This window comes from Salvia splendens, chromosome 7, assembly GCF_004379255.2.
Source record: "Salvia splendens isolate huo1 chromosome 7, SspV2, whole genome shotgun sequence".
In the NCBI taxonomy this organism is placed as follows: domain Eukaryota; kingdom Viridiplantae; phylum Streptophyta; class Magnoliopsida; order Lamiales; family Lamiaceae; genus Salvia; species Salvia splendens.
In genome coordinates, this window is record NC_056038.1 from 676,357 (window position 1) to 691,994 (window position 15,638).

The following is a 15,638-nucleotide window of genomic DNA, read 5'->3' on the forward strand; positions in this document are numbered from 1 at the left end:
CTTCACTATTTTAACTCGGAAAATACACACGCACACACTTTTCTATTACACGCATACAACAATAACGGCAATAATAATATCTATTACTACTGGTAAGTGGCTCATGTTCTGAATAATGCAAGAAAACGACCGTTTTCATTCTGTGTCTGAACCGCTATACCTGCATTAATTATCACACTTTAGAATTAACTTCACACCTAATATCTCTTAAACAATTAAAACAAAAAGAAATTGTTAATTATCTACCATTCACTAGATTCAGAGCAGCTTTGATCCTCATCAACAACGACTTGATCATAAAGCGGTGGAACGATCCGAGTTGGCAACACTCTAGCCGTTGATCTTCCACTAATCGGATGCGATTGATTCAATATCTTCAACATCGATCAACTTCTAATGTGAATAACTTGTACCATAAGAAAAACAAAGTGATAAAGAAAACCACCTGATTATAATAAAGAGGAGGTTGTGATGGCAAGATAGATGGATCATAGGGTAATCCCATGGGGAAATTGGCGGAGGAGAACACGTTTACGGGCGTTCTCATCCCAATCTCGTATTTCATTTCACCAGTACCTTGCGACAAGGGCATCGTTGCACCCGGAGGCCGTAATGTGGACCAAATTGCCCTCATTGACATCATCTATGAGTAATAGAGGGAAAAATCAAACCCTCACAACAAATAATTTAATTAATTACATTGAAATTAAATACGAGAATTAGTAGAATGTACCATTTGAAGTTGGTATCTTAGGTTATTTATGTAGCTGATGGCATCATCGAGGATTGATGCTTGGCCTCTCTTGATACATATGGAGATGAATTCATTAATAAGATATGTACACAATATTATTTAGTTTTATAAATTAATTTGGAATTAAATAAAAATCAGAAAATGGAGATTAAATGATTAATTAACATACCTCACTGCAGTTGGGGATTAATTCCTGGAGAGCCTTCAATTTTCCATTAATTTTTTGCCTCGATAACCGTCGACAAACCTATTCAATATTACAGTAAAAATGTTAACTTATTTTATAGTTATAATAATTAAGAGATGAAGAATTGTTTTTTTTAATCTCACTTTCATTACATTTTTTGGTGGCAAAAGCTTTCATTTTCCTTGTTATTTGTAAGATAAATAGAAGGTGAATTAGTATATCAAATTCAGTGCTATTTTTGGAACAATGATCTATTCATATAAATATTTTATGTGTGATCTATATTTGTTATAAATAAATACTTATAATAAAACAAAATAAGCATAGTCATTAAACCAATAAAACCCTCAAAATATTTTTATATTCTAAATACAATATATATCCCATCTCATTTCATCAATTTTTTTTATATGAGTGTATAAAATTTTAGTCGGAACATTTAAAATTTAGCAGGTTATTCGAGCCCATCGAACCGACGTCATCAGTGACACATGAACAATCGTCACAGCAAGTAAATTCTGATGCTGCGACTGTATGCAGCACCGAATATTCTCACGCACTCATTCTTGATATATAGTAGTATGATATTCAATTTAATTTAATTTAATTTGCATGTGACCAGGTAAATCTTTAATATTATAATATATATGATCAAAATAGCTACATACAGTATATAATTATATATAACTAGATTCCAAATAACCTATATGGAGTATTAAATAAAAATAAATAAACTCACCCTTCGTGCTTGAATACTACGTTTTCCTTTTGATTGTTTGCTTGTCTCTGGTTTCTCTCTTTGTCCAGCTTCCTGCAGGCAAAATTATCAAATAAATTCAGGTTCGATTTATTTATTTTTTTCGAAATAAATTTCATACTACTTCTGTATATATTGCAACTCGGAAGAATTCAATTAGGTTTTTTATTATAAAATATTTGGAGTCTTACTCAATTAACTATCAAGAAATGAAAGAATTCAAGCATTTAATTTGGAGGTTATTTGCGTTTCGTTAAGAGGTTATTTCAGGAATAAAAGTGTTAATTAAGAAATACTACTATATATTACTACCAATTAACCATTATGAAATGAAAGAATTCAAGAATTTAATTTGCATCCTGAGCACTAAATAGGTTATTAGTTAAATAAATTTCATACTACTATATCAATTTATTTCTTGTTTGTCTAAATCTATATACAGAGTCTAGATAAGAATTCAAATTAAATAGTTGATTTATTAAGAAATATTAATACTTAATTAAGTACTATTAATTAACTGATCATCTTGTGGTATTACTCTTAAAGAAGGGAAATGAAACAATTTCAAGAATTTAATATGGATCATGAGCACAAAAAGGTGATTTATTTGCGTTATCGTCGTCGAAAAACATGAGATTATCATGAATATAACATATTCAATAAATGAGAGAATTCAAGAGTTTATTGGAATTACTTTAATTTGTATTATGAACACAAAATAGTAGAAATGAAAATTGAATAGTACTTGCATCTTTTCTTGAAGCATGCATGCTTGGTCGCTTGGAATCTTGATAGTATCTTGATATTATATTTCTTGAAATATCTGAAATCAAATCTTGACAAATTTGAGAATCTTTGGGAGATGTGATGCTTGAATTTTTTATAGCTACGAAGTCTATATATATACATATATTGTAAATAGTGAATTATTTTTTACATTGAATTTGGTCATTCCACTAGCTTTTGTACATAAAAATATTTTTAAATTGGTGCATGTATGTAAATCGATTATCCGATGCACACTGTTATGCTTGTAATCTTGTGTAAAGCACAACTCCTTTTGTTCTATTTAGAGAGAAATACTCCTATTTCTTTTTCAAATACATGATTATTTAATATGCGTATGTTAAATAGAGAGAAAATAAAGTTAAAATATTTCGAGCGACCGTCAAACAATGCACATTTGATAAACTCGAATGGCTTGCATTTTGTGTGAATAGTTACGACAAACTTATTGTCTATCAAAGAAAAACAGAGAAATGGACTCGAGATTTACTTAGTTGATAGATCTAGAAAACAAAAGCCGTGAGGTCGAAGTTATGTGTAAAGTCGGCGGTGACTTAAAAAAAAATTAATATAATTTCTCGTTACATGATGGACTAATGGTGGGGTCGACCGATCCTGTGCGATGCCAGCTATTTCCGCCGCTGAGTTCAATATATATCAAGGATTTATGGGGAATGTAGCTTTGGACTCAACTGCTTTTTTCCCTCACTCCCTCACTTTTGTCGTTAACGTTGTTTTAGTGTAGAAGATTTCTAATTGGTGGAGTGGGACTATGAATGTGGTGACAATTTTGTCTAATTCTTGAAATAAAGTTGTGGTTTGGTCGGGTAATTTGACACATAACATAAAATGATACTCCATGGAATCGTTAGCTCTAATAAACACATAGATATATATATATATCTATCGAATAAAAAACCCATATGTATCTAATATTGTTCATGTACAATGCCAAAATAAAGAAACCAAATACTCATATATATTACCATCCCATTTTCAAATTTTATCTCGAATTATAATTTTTATTCCATAAATATATAAATTTCGCAATTTTGATGTTGGAAAAGTGTATATATCTATCATCTATTCGAGTGTGGTGTCAATGAAAAAAATGAATCTATCCATGAAAACGGCGATCTAACAAGAAGTTCGAGGGTGAAGGCGTGGAGCTAAGTGAATGCAAGCAACATAGCAATATGATGAGGTTACTTGAATATTAGTAATTCTCACATATAATTAACTTATTTTCCTATCATTTTAATGTAAAATTAATACACAAACTAAACTTAAATTATACTAGAATCTTCTATCGATTTTATATCAGATACTTAAAACTCAAGCCGTTATAAATAAGCAGGGCAATCGCATATAAAGAATGTACTAATAGTTGGAGATTTGAGTCATTATTATTGAGATAGATAGTAAACAATTACTCCATTATTATTTTTAAACAAAAATATAGATTTCAAATTAAAATCGATTTCCTCTTGAGACGCACGTGTTCCATCACCGGCTTTTGATCCAACGGCCCAGATCATCGCGTTAGCTCAGAGCTAGTTCAAATTCAAAGACCCTTCACTACTAAACCTACGCCTCCAAGCTCCAGTATATATATTCACACATAAACTAATTCACTCAGCGCTAACTAATTTCAGCATCAATCTCGATCATCTCTCTAGCTTGCGCCATCGGCCGTTGCTTTCTCGCCTCTCTCCAAAGGATCAGCCGGCGATCGAATGGTAATCGTCTATTTGTTTGTGTTTTTCGTTTGGAGGTGGTGGATTTACGTTTGTGTTGGTGTGAATTACTCGATTTTCTTACGGTTTGTTGATGTTCTGAATTTCTTGTTGCGATTTTAGGCGTTGCCGAATCAGCAGACTGTGGATTACCCTAGCTTCAAGCTTGTCATTGTTGGAGATGGCGGAACCGGTAATTTGTTGCGTTAGATTAACGCGCACCTGGCATTTCGAATCGCATTTTCATTATATCATCTGATCTCGTTGAAAATTATTGTTTACATTAGATTTTGGCTGCGTCGGTCAATGCAGCTTGTCATATTGTTAACTGAGGTTATGAGATTAGAGTTGAAATGAACTACTGATTTATATGAAAATTTATGACGCTTTGGATGGAGAATTTTCGTTTTGTGTGTTTTGGAGTTTGGAGTGTATATTATGCGAATGCATTAGTGATAATATGAAAACTTATGAAGTTTTGGATTATATATTGTGCGTCTATCTTTAGGAGTAATAAATTCTACTACATCAAAGGAACATGTGTTGAATAATTTTTATTTTAGGGTTTACTTTGTGATATTGAACATTGTTTTGTATCTAACTTAGTACAGGTTTGAGCTAAGATTTAGCTCACAATTTCCAAGTTCTGGATTGAGGAAATATGCAACTGGCTTGTTTTATTTGTCTAATTTAATTTGATGTTTTCTTCCATGATAATACAGGAAAAACTACATTTGTGAAGAGGCATCTCACTGGCGAATTCGAGAAGAAATATGAACGTAAGATTAATTATCATTGGCTGTCATGATCATCTGCAAAAAAAGTCTACTTGCTTTTTTTAAGTCAATGGTTTATCTTAGTGAATTTTTCCCTTTAACAGCAACTATTGGTGTTGAGGTTCATCCATTGGATTTCTTCACCAACTGTGGGAAAATCCGTTTCTATTGCTGGGACACTGCCGGCCAAGAGAAATTTGGTGGGCTTAGGGATGGATATTAGTAAGTGAATTGATTCTATCAGTTTATTGTTTGTATTATTAACAAAGCACTAGATGTACCAATATTTAGACTTGTTCAAACTGCTTCAGCATCCATGGACAATGCGCCATCATTATGTTTGACGTGACAGCTCGGTTGACCTACAAGAATGTTCCAACGTGGCACCGTGATCTCTGCCGGTATGTGCTGCTGTGTTTTCTGCCATTTTTGCTGAAGCTCATGTAACATAGATTTGCTTCTTTCCGATTTCAGTGTCTGTGAAAATATCCCGATCGTGCTGTGTGGGAACAAAGTTGATGTCAAGAACAGGCAGGTCAAAGCAAAGCAAGTTACATTCCACAGGAAGAAGAATTTGCAGTACTATGAAATCTCAGCAAAGAGTAACTACAACTTCGAGAAGCCTTTCTTGTACCTTGCCCGGAAGCTCGCTGGGTATGTGAAAACGAAATAGTACTTGTCTATTTTGTCGAAGTTCCTCGTATATTGTATTCCAAATTGACATTTTTCCCTGGCTGCAGTGATCTTACCCTGCACTTTGTCGAGTCCCCGGCCCTGGCTCCTCCTGAAGTTCAAATTGATTTGATTGCACAGAAACAGTACGTCTTCTATCCATCGGATAATGTTCAACTACACATGAATCTTCTCCATTTGTAATTAATCACTCTTTTCTTTGTAGGCATGAAGATGAGCTTAATCAGGCAGCCACCCTTCCTCTTCCCGATGATGATGATGATGCATTTGACTAAGGAGTGCTCGCGTCCCAGTTTTCCATGTGCGCTGGTTGCGGTTTTTTGTTGACGGGTTCTAATGCTAGCCGATTTGTTGATTTCATATGGTTGCAGGGAGAATGGTCTTTAATCTTCTGAAATATGTGAGATGGTATTATTTTGTATCAACTTAGCTTTATATGAAGAATTGATATAAATATTTGCCAGTGTTGTTTCCTCTGTTTTTGTTTAATGTTAATTATTTCAACGGAATAAATTGTGTGGTGAAATTGGAAAATATTATTGTGATCTATCTAAGTGAAATTTGAGTAATTTATGATATTTCTGATCAAAATTATGCCACACAAAATAATGAAAATATGGTTGCTGCGAAAGTTTCAAAGTTCTAAATTAGCGATCGGTTTATCATGTGATCTATTTTGTTAAAGTTAGTATGAACTTTATTTATATAATCAATGACATTATGGTATTAAAAAACACATTTCCCTTATAAACTCACTCATCGTTTTTTATCTTTATATTAAGGCTAATTTTGGTATAAAAAAAATACTTTTTATTAATGTGTCCAATAATCTAGAAACAGAAGAGAATAATAAATATGAAAATAAATAATAGAGAGTATACTATATTGATAATATTATTTAATTCTTAAAAAATTTCGTTATTATTCATTTATTTTAATGAGATGACAACTTGGCTCAAATAAGAGTATAATAATTTATTAAAAGATTATATTTTATTGAGATCATTCCATATTAGATCAGTAGTAAATATATTAATTATTATTCGAACTGGAGGTATGACAAGTCATTTTGAGTAAATATCAGACAATAAAATACATAAAGTATTTTCACAGTAAAGGGCTTTGGGCTGTTGAATATGGTCAAAAGAAAGAGTACATGGCATGATAAAAAAAGATCCAAATCTATTAACAAGATGACATATAACAATAGTAGTATTCACAATATTTACATGCCAAAATGCTACCCACAACATTATTACTGCTTTCTCTCAGCTTCCTCAACTGTTTCCTTAGTTGAATCAAGTTTTGCCAGCTGGCGTCTTAGGACCGATGACATGTGTCTGTTGCTAGAAGGCCAAAAACAAGTCACTATGCACAAGGGTTTCTGATACATATCAAGTAACAAATCATTAGCAACAAATGATCACCTCTCCAATCTGCATCCAGTCTGAACACTATAATTTCTCATAATCTCTACAGCTGCATCTCCAACTCTTTTCATCTTCTCAAGAATGTTTTCAAGGCTCATTCTCAATCATCGAATCTTACCACCATCTGTTAATCGAATAAAGCATGACTTTATGCAATGTTCTATTGACATTAAAATTTTCAATATGGTTAAGATGTAATTTGAATTAGTGCTAAAGAAAATACAGCTTTGGTACAAACAACCCTCTTAACATTTACCATCCTCTGGTAAATACATCCTATAATATCGAGTTAAAGGGGGGAGAAAAGGAGATAAAACGGAAGTGGCATAAACCATGTGATACCAGGGAGTGGCCATAATCGTAGCATATCTATGAAAGTAGGCAACTGAATCACCCAAAGTTCAATGCCAAGAGAACCCTGGCATCATCTTTGCACCATTGGAAGCAAATGATGCATGCTTCAAACTGTAGCCCTGGAAAATAAGTACAGGATTCAAGTATGATCAATACAGCCTTAGAAAAATACATGTGCAGAGTACAAGAGCAGCCAAATCGAATGGAGGAAATCATACTTACATAAGTAAAATCATCAATGCCATTGCACACAGAATTTCACTAATAAGCAGCAATCAAACTATATAGTAGTCGACAGTGACCAAATTAGTCACTCTGTAGAGTAGAGCCAAAAATGCAGTTTTGATTAAGTTTCAGACATGAAGAACTAGCAATACATTGCAGGCCAAAGTCAACTGTACACTTCAAGATTCAATTTCTCATGAACATCTCATCAAAAGCTAAGTAGTCAAAATACTAGAAATCTGCAATGCTGTTATGCAGGGCACAATATTTAAAGCTAAGGGACATCTGACACCAAATGGTGCAAATAGAAGGTCTCTTACTTGATCGGATACAACAATAGTTGGCATCTCTTGATCATCAGATGACATATTTGGCTGGTACACCCAATTTTTTGGCATGAGCGCTTGAGCTTTGCTCCACTCATTTCAAAAAGAACTAGAAGCAATAGAAGACATAACAGATCATTAACAAAAATGGATACAGTAAAAGCCTTGGAAAAATGCACTACATTGATGATAAATTAAGAATTGACACACATATCTTAGTTACAAAATGTCAATCTGTCTGCAAAGAAATATGGAGAAGATACAACTTTGCATTCACGTTTCTTCTTACAATGTTGACAAAAGATCAATTTCTACAATGCTGTAAAACAGAGCAATGCTATACGAACATTTTGTACAATCATCTAACAGTAATTTGCAGTTTTAGTGGAAATTAGGTGTTTCAGCTCCTTCAAATGTTCATCATTTGAAATGTGGAGCATAATACGAAGATTAGTCAATAATGCTTCCTGATCCCAACTTAAGGGACCAGAAGCATACAAAGCTTCCAGAGTGCTGCGGTAAGCATGCAACTCTAAGCTATGTATACTGACCTCAACCTCCTCATTTGAGGGGAGAGAGGAACTCTCCCTCTCAGAGCCTGGACGATGATACAACTCTGCATCACTAAGGGTGTCTGTCTCTTGGCAATGCACAGGCATAAAACGATTATAATAGTTTTTAAGACACAGGTTAGTAACGCTACAACTACCAACTGAGCTAGCATCATTGTCAGAACTATTTAATTCAGAATTTCTGAACCCAGAATACCCAAGAGCGTCATTTAGTTTTTCCCTGTCCATTTGATCATATCCGTTTGTTATAGCGTTACAGGAAGCATGCATGTATCTTTCACCCAAAGTTTCGTTTGGGTAAGCAACAGCATGTACCTTGTCAAGTACCCGGTCAGCAACCACTCGCTGCTTCCGGCCTTCTTTCTCAGCGGTTTGAAACTTTTGTACATATCCGTCATTGGCTTCAATAACAGATGAAACATATGGGGACATCCTCTTCAGGGATCTTGAGGAGATCACAGCAGATTCCCTTGGTGCAGCTTCATCTTTGAAGTTTCCAAAATCTTCTCCAGGTTGATATTTAACTCTAGAATTGAACGCTGGACCCTGGGAGTTCATCTTCAGACAAAAATTTGACTTTGATGGTTTGCTCACTATTAAATCATCACCTACTTGAGGAATCTGCAAACAGAAATGAGGAGATCAGTTGATTCAAATTCGGAATATTTAAGATCTTAAGAACATATATGCAGTAAAAAATTCCATAATTTTTTGGAAAACAAATTTATCAAACAAGTTCAACGAAGAAGTTTGCCCACAAAGTTCAGCAGATATCATGATTGTACAAGTAAATATAAGAAGCACTTAACAGAGAGGACACTAGTATGCAAGAAGAAATCCACAAAGGATGAGAAGAAGCATACATATAGCTAGAAACAAGACAACTGAATACCATTGGAACCTCCATGTAGATATAATTCTAAGGTGGAAAAGATTTAAGTTGTCTCAGAAAGTAGAAACCAAAAATACCTTTGTCGATTGAACCCATTTTCCATCATGCCATGTCTGTCTCATCCTGATCTTCGTTCTATCAATAGCAACTTCCTTTGAGTACCCAACTAGTCTCACTAAATATTGATTCTTGCATGTCGAAACCTTGGGATGGATATTCTTATTTCTACTTTCTTTTTTGCTTCCTAGAACATTCACGACCACAGCAATCTTCCAAGAATATTGATGGAAGACCTCAACAACGTCTCCAGTTACGAAACACTCTGCACCTTGTGGAGAAGAAGGGCAAGGTATCAATAACTTCCTTGAAACCACCTCCCTAGTTCTGAATCTCATTGCGGTCTATCTTCTTTAACAAATATTAAAAGCCTGTGAAATAAAGAGTATATGTAATTTAAAAACCAGAATTAAAGGATTAATCGATCACAGTAGAAAAACATAACATTAACAGCATAATTAACCAAAACTGGATCGTATTACAGGTGTGACAAATCCTTAAAGATCATAAATCAGAATTGCACTATAAAATTCCCCCAAAACTGTAACTTATTCATCGTTTTACATTTTTCAAAGCACTCCAACAGAATCCACATAAAAGAAGCCTAGATTATTCATCGATGCTGAAAAATAGTAAACCGTTGAGGATCAGTTCTTCCTCATGCCTATTCCTTAAGAATCACCGACTTGTTTTTTTTAACAAAAACAAATGAAAATATTACCTAAAACAAACAAACTCTATGCCAATTTCCGAATACCGAACCACCACCCGATAATCGAAAAACAGGTAAATTCACAAGTCATCCATATTATTAAAGTGATTTCACTAACAACGACAAAATAATACGCGACACCGAATCGGCAACAAAATGTCGCAACAGGAAACAACAAAAAACGGAATCAGAAAGATCACTTGCAGTTAACGATAAATTCGACAAAACCCCCAAATCAAAGGGCTAAAATTCGATCGATTTGGGGTTGAGACAGCAGACATGAAACCTCGAAGAGAAGATCACTAACCTTTTGGAGAAATTGGACAGGTAGTAACGATCAGCGCAGCCTGAATTAGGGGGTTCAAATCTCAGATGCTCTCCGAGAAACAGATTATTGTTCCTCAGTTTTACGGCCTAGGGCTTGTTTTCGCGTGCTTTGAAGAACAAATTTCAGCTCTTCAATATTGGTAACTTAGAAGAGAGAGAAAAAAAATTGAATATCATAAAAGAGTTATATTTGTAAAATTAATTGAAATCGGCTATTCCTTCTTCCCTTAAATTTTGTCATGTTTTCCATTTTCATCTGTTCCATAAATTTTATCACATTTTTCTTTTTACTATTTTTTTAATAAGCCTCGTGTTCCATTGACTCATTGCAACTCACATTTTATTATAAAACTAATATATAAAATTACTACGCGGCCTCTACTAATTTTTTCAACTCACTTTCTATTAGAGCATCTCCAGTAGGCGGATGTCCCACTCGGACATCCACTAGGACATCTCAAAAACACCTCATGCCACGTCACTAGGTCTTCCCATCCCACTGCCACGTCACTAGGACATCCCCTACATAATCCGCCCTTCCCATCGCCCTTCCCACTAGAGTTTTTTTTAAAAAATTAATTACCGGACGTCCGACCCGGACATCCGACCCACTCCACAATGGCGGACGTCCGCCCGCCCGTCGCCCGCACGTCCGAGGACACCCGACGTCCTCACGGGACGTCCGTATCCGACCTTCGACACCACAATGGCGGACGTCCCGGTCGCCCGTCGCGGACGTCCGACCGGACGTCCGCCATTGGAGATGCTCTTAAAGTGTCCAAAGTGGTAGACAACAGTTACGCCACAGTCACATAAACACTTCCACAATCATAACAACTTGTCCAGCCTAATAGATAGACATGGCAACCACAAATCACATTATTTTATCAATTGTTGGTATACTTTAATTAGACTATAACAAAATTAATTGGGCAAAAATATATAGAATGGAATGGAGTGAAAAAAATGAACTGGGAATATATATTTTATAGAAATAAATTCAGGAAAAAAATTACACCTTCGGGTCCGACGCGCAGGTCGCCACCACTGCCCCTACCACGCCGCGTTTGCGGCTCCACCACCCCCACCCTCTGCCGCGGCACAACGTTTCCAGCCGACGGCGGCGACACCACTATGGGCACTCTTACATTTTTAAAAAGTCGTGCCCAATAGAGTGTGACAAAATGAAGGGAGAAATGAGTAATTTTATGGGACATCAAAATACAAAGAGAAACTAGAAAACAAATTTTGAATATGAAAATGTTAGTCGAGACTACCTAATTTTACGGTTTGCATATGTGTATTATTATTACTCCCTATTATTATTAATTGCACTGTCATATGAGTATTTATATTTTAAATCATAATAAAGTATAATATTCACTGTCAAGCTTTAATTGTTTTTAAGAACGGTGTAAAATTCATAAATGTCAATAATATTTTTAATGTATTAGAATCAAACTAAATATGTAAAACGAAATAAACAATATTAAATATACATCATACAAATATAATACTCACATAAAAGTATAGAACAACACTGTGTCAAATGTAGAAAGGAGGGAGTAATGACAAGCCATAGTGGTATAAAATGTAAATAAATTGATGTGTATGAATAAGTACATCCACAGTGGGGCGGACGATAGGTCGCCCGATGCTTCAGGCGCGTCATCGTCCTCCAATATGGGTGCGCGGACGATGGACGATGCGTCGTCCTCGCCCTAAGCTTAGTCCGCAGACGAAGCGCGGACAATAGGGCATCGTCCGCGCCATCGACCGCCCACTGTGGGCGACGCGGACGATAGCGCGGACGATGCAACACGTTTTTGTTGTTGTTTTTTTTTTTAATTCGGAAATTTTATTTATATAAATACCTCATACCCCACATTTCATTTATAACCTTTCATTTGAAAACATTTAAATTAATTAACAAAACAATAGTAAAACCTATAGGGAGCCCCCTGCAAGTAGAAAGGTAAGAGGATAAAATGCTGACGTGGCGGTGCATAGAGCGGACTTTAGGGCGCCCCACTGCTGAATGCTGATGCCTTAATGAGTTGGAGACAACCGTTCATATATAATTTTAATATAACGACGAAAATAGAAACTACACCAATTTTGCGATCTTGGTTTAATCAACTCATTAATTATTCCAACTATTTAGTTATAGGTTCATCTGAATCAAGTATTACCGGTAAGTATGATTTACTGTCCAAAGTTCAATATTAATGATTTTATTGATTAATCCTGTTAATTATTCTCATGTATCGATACTCATATCACAAATTTTATATAAAAAAAACACGCCAAATCTTGGTCAACATTTAACAGCATATACCAAGTTTCTATTCTGGGGCCATTAAGTTATGGAGTACAGATCCTTCCTTTTATGTGTCTTTAATTTTCATAAAGGTTAGCTCTAGGCGTATATTTTTTCATAATTATCACTCCTACAAACAAATTTGTACTATTATTCATAGATTTATGTAAAAATTGGTTCCAATATTCTTTTTGCCACTAACTACTTAAATGATTTACATTATTGATATTTATAGATATTTTATATTGCTAACTACACCTTCATAGTAATACTAATATGTATAATTATTAGATCATTAGATCTCTAAAAATCTTATGATCCTAAATTAGTTAACAATTGACCACACCTCTATAGAAATACTAATGTGTATAATTATTTATTAAACTAAGTATTATTGAATATAAAAAGTATATTATCATAAAATTATTATTCCATATGTGTTAAGAATTTTATTCAGCGTAAGATCAGAGCAAAGTGAGTTATGCACAGTAAACGAAAAAAAACTACTTAGTATGAGTATATAACATCAAAATAATATCAGTAATACACATCAACCAAATCATAGCCAATAGGTTAAATAGAAGCTCAAGAATAATCAGAGCAAAATGGCTTATGAACAATTAACAATAAAAAAACTATTACTATATAACATCAAAATAGTATTAGTGATACACATAAATCAAAGTACAGCCAATAGGTTAAATAGTAGCTCAATAATAATTAAAGCCAAACGAGTTATGAACTGTATAACAAATAAAAAAACTACTACGAGCATCTCCAATGCACGGATGTCCCACTCGGACATCCACTAGGACTTCCCAAAAACACCTCCTGCCACGTCACTAGGACTTCCCATCCCACTGCCACGTCATTAGGACTTCCCCTGCACAATCCGCCCTTCCCATCGCCCTTCCCACTAGGACTTCCCGCAATAAAAAAAATCGCAAATTCACAAATAAAGCAATTTACGGAAATAAAATTTCAACACGAATACGAACGGAAAAAAAATTTAATACCGGACGTCCGACCCAAGCCACAATGGCAGACGTCCGCCCGTCCGTCGCCCGGACATCCGAGGACATCCGACGTCCTTACGGGACGTCCGTATCCGAGTTGCTTCGTTACAATGGCGGACGTCCCGGTCGCCCGTCGCGGATGTCCGACCGGACGTCCGCCATTGGAGATGCTCTAACATCAAAATAGTACTGTATTAGTGATGCACATCAATCAAACTGCTCAGGAAAAGGTTCTTTGTTATACATTAACCACAACCAAGCCTAATTATATTGTTGATAAGGTATCAGTAAGTATATCAAAATAAATAGTCATGCTAAACACATCCTTCCATTTATATTGATCTCCATTTAATGACACTATCAAATTAATCACAGACTACTTGGTATCCTTTGGCGGATAGCGTCAAATTAAACATGGAAACACTTCGCCTCGTGGGAAAGAACATGCTACAAATCCGGGACGGGGGCTCTCCAGACACAACTACTTGGTACTCACGCATGGCACTGGCGGCGCTCGTGATGGCATTGATAGCATCCCAGAACCTCGTGAATCCACCCGGCGCCAAGAGGCAGGAGGACACGCCATTTCACAAGGCAGGTGATGTTGTGATCGCATCTACTCTCCCAGATATATACAAATATTTGATGCTAACTAACATGGTAGCACTTAGTTCCGCCCTCCTCACAGTCTTCCTGATCGCCATTGGATGGCCAACCAGAAACATTCGTCGTCTAAGGTGGATGGCCAAGTCTGCTATGTGGGTGTCGTTGATAGCTATAGCAATGAGTTATGTAGGACCGACAATGGCGATTGCTCCCAATACGAAAATAAAACCAGTCAAGCCTGTTGTTCGGATAGCAGTAATGCTTGTGTCCATTGGCATCACTCTGGCCATATCGGCCTTTCATACTCGTGTAAAAGAGCTCACGAATCCACACCGCGGTAGTGTGTATCAGTAGTGTTTTATTATGCAACATTGTTTCATTTCAGACATTGATATATATTGTAGTATGTGCTTTCTTATGTATTAAGGCTGCATATTCTATGTATAACAAGATTTGATATCATGAGATAGGTACCAACTCTACAAGCATATTATAAGAATATAGCACACTAAATTGCTTGCAGAGGAATTCTCTTTTGTGTGTCAAAATGGTTTTCTAGCAACATAGTGATCATCTTTTCATATGTATCACATGTATTTTGGGAGTGACCCAAAAACAAATCCGTGCGGGCTTGACCCAAAGCGGACAATATCAAACTAATGTTGCAGTCGACGATCCTAACAAGTGGTATCAAAGCCCAGGTGGCTATGGGTTGTGCCTGGATAAGCCCCGGTTATGGTCGGGTCCTGAAGGACTCGGGTTAGAGTCGGGCCCAGGATGACCCAGGGGCCAGGGCTGGAACGACCCATGTTCGTGTCGACTGCGTTCCCGATGTGGTCTCGGTTTGAGGGGAGGTTTGTTGGGGTACAAACCCATCCCACATCGGATGAGTAGGGGAAGTTGGAAGGTGTATATAATTCCTGTCCAACCCCTAGTTTGAGGCCTTTTGGGAGTGACCCAAAAACAAATCCGTGCGGGCTTGACCCAAAGCGGACAATATCAAACTAATGTTGCAGTCGACGATCCTAACAATGTATTCAAAAAGAAACAAGATTACAAAATGAACAGAGGGCTGCAACACAACATGTATGTATGGAACGAACGTACAATCC

General features: G+C 35.8%; 2 protein-coding genes across 10 annotated transcripts; one reads left to right on the top strand and one right to left on the bottom strand.

Annotated features, from left to right (window-relative positions):
• The first annotated feature begins 4,084 nt into the window (after positions 1-4,084).
• On the top strand, positions 4,085-6,225 carry LOC121742710 (GTP-binding nuclear protein Ran-3-like). Its single transcript, XM_042135944.1, has 8 exons — positions 4,085-4,223; positions 4,344-4,413; positions 4,943-4,999; positions 5,101-5,218; positions 5,308-5,397; positions 5,471-5,650; positions 5,737-5,814; positions 5,895-6,225. The coding sequence occupies exons 1-8, from the start codon at positions 4,221-4,223 to the stop codon at positions 5,962-5,964; spliced, it is 666 nt and encodes a 221-aa protein (XP_041991878.1). The 5' UTR covers positions 4,085-4,220; the 3' UTR covers positions 5,965-6,225.
• Positions 6,226-6,851: 626 nt separating this feature from the next.
• LOC121742572 lies at positions 6,852-10,754 on the bottom strand. Of its 9 annotated transcripts, none has more exons than XR_006038077.1 (7): positions 10,565-10,748; positions 9,566-9,916; positions 8,912-9,217; positions 8,019-8,133; positions 7,462-7,592; positions 7,117-7,243; positions 6,852-7,029 (listed from the first exon to the last, which is right to left on the bottom strand). XR_006038077.1 is itself a non-coding variant. In XM_042135752.1 (4 exons), exons 2-4 carry the CDS (start codon positions 9,881-9,883, stop codon positions 8,119-8,121), a joined length of 639 nt encoding a protein of 212 aa, XP_041991686.1. In that variant the 5' UTR covers positions 9,884-9,916; positions 10,565-10,748; the 3' UTR covers positions 6,852-8,118. The 9 variants fall into 9 exon arrangements, 2 of the variants coding, with proteins under 2 accessions (XP_041991686.1, XP_041991685.1); XR_006038078.1 differs by having other exon boundaries at positions 6,852-7,035; XR_006038073.1 differs by having other exon boundaries at positions 6,852-7,243.
• Positions 10,755-15,638: the final 4,884 nt, after the last annotated feature.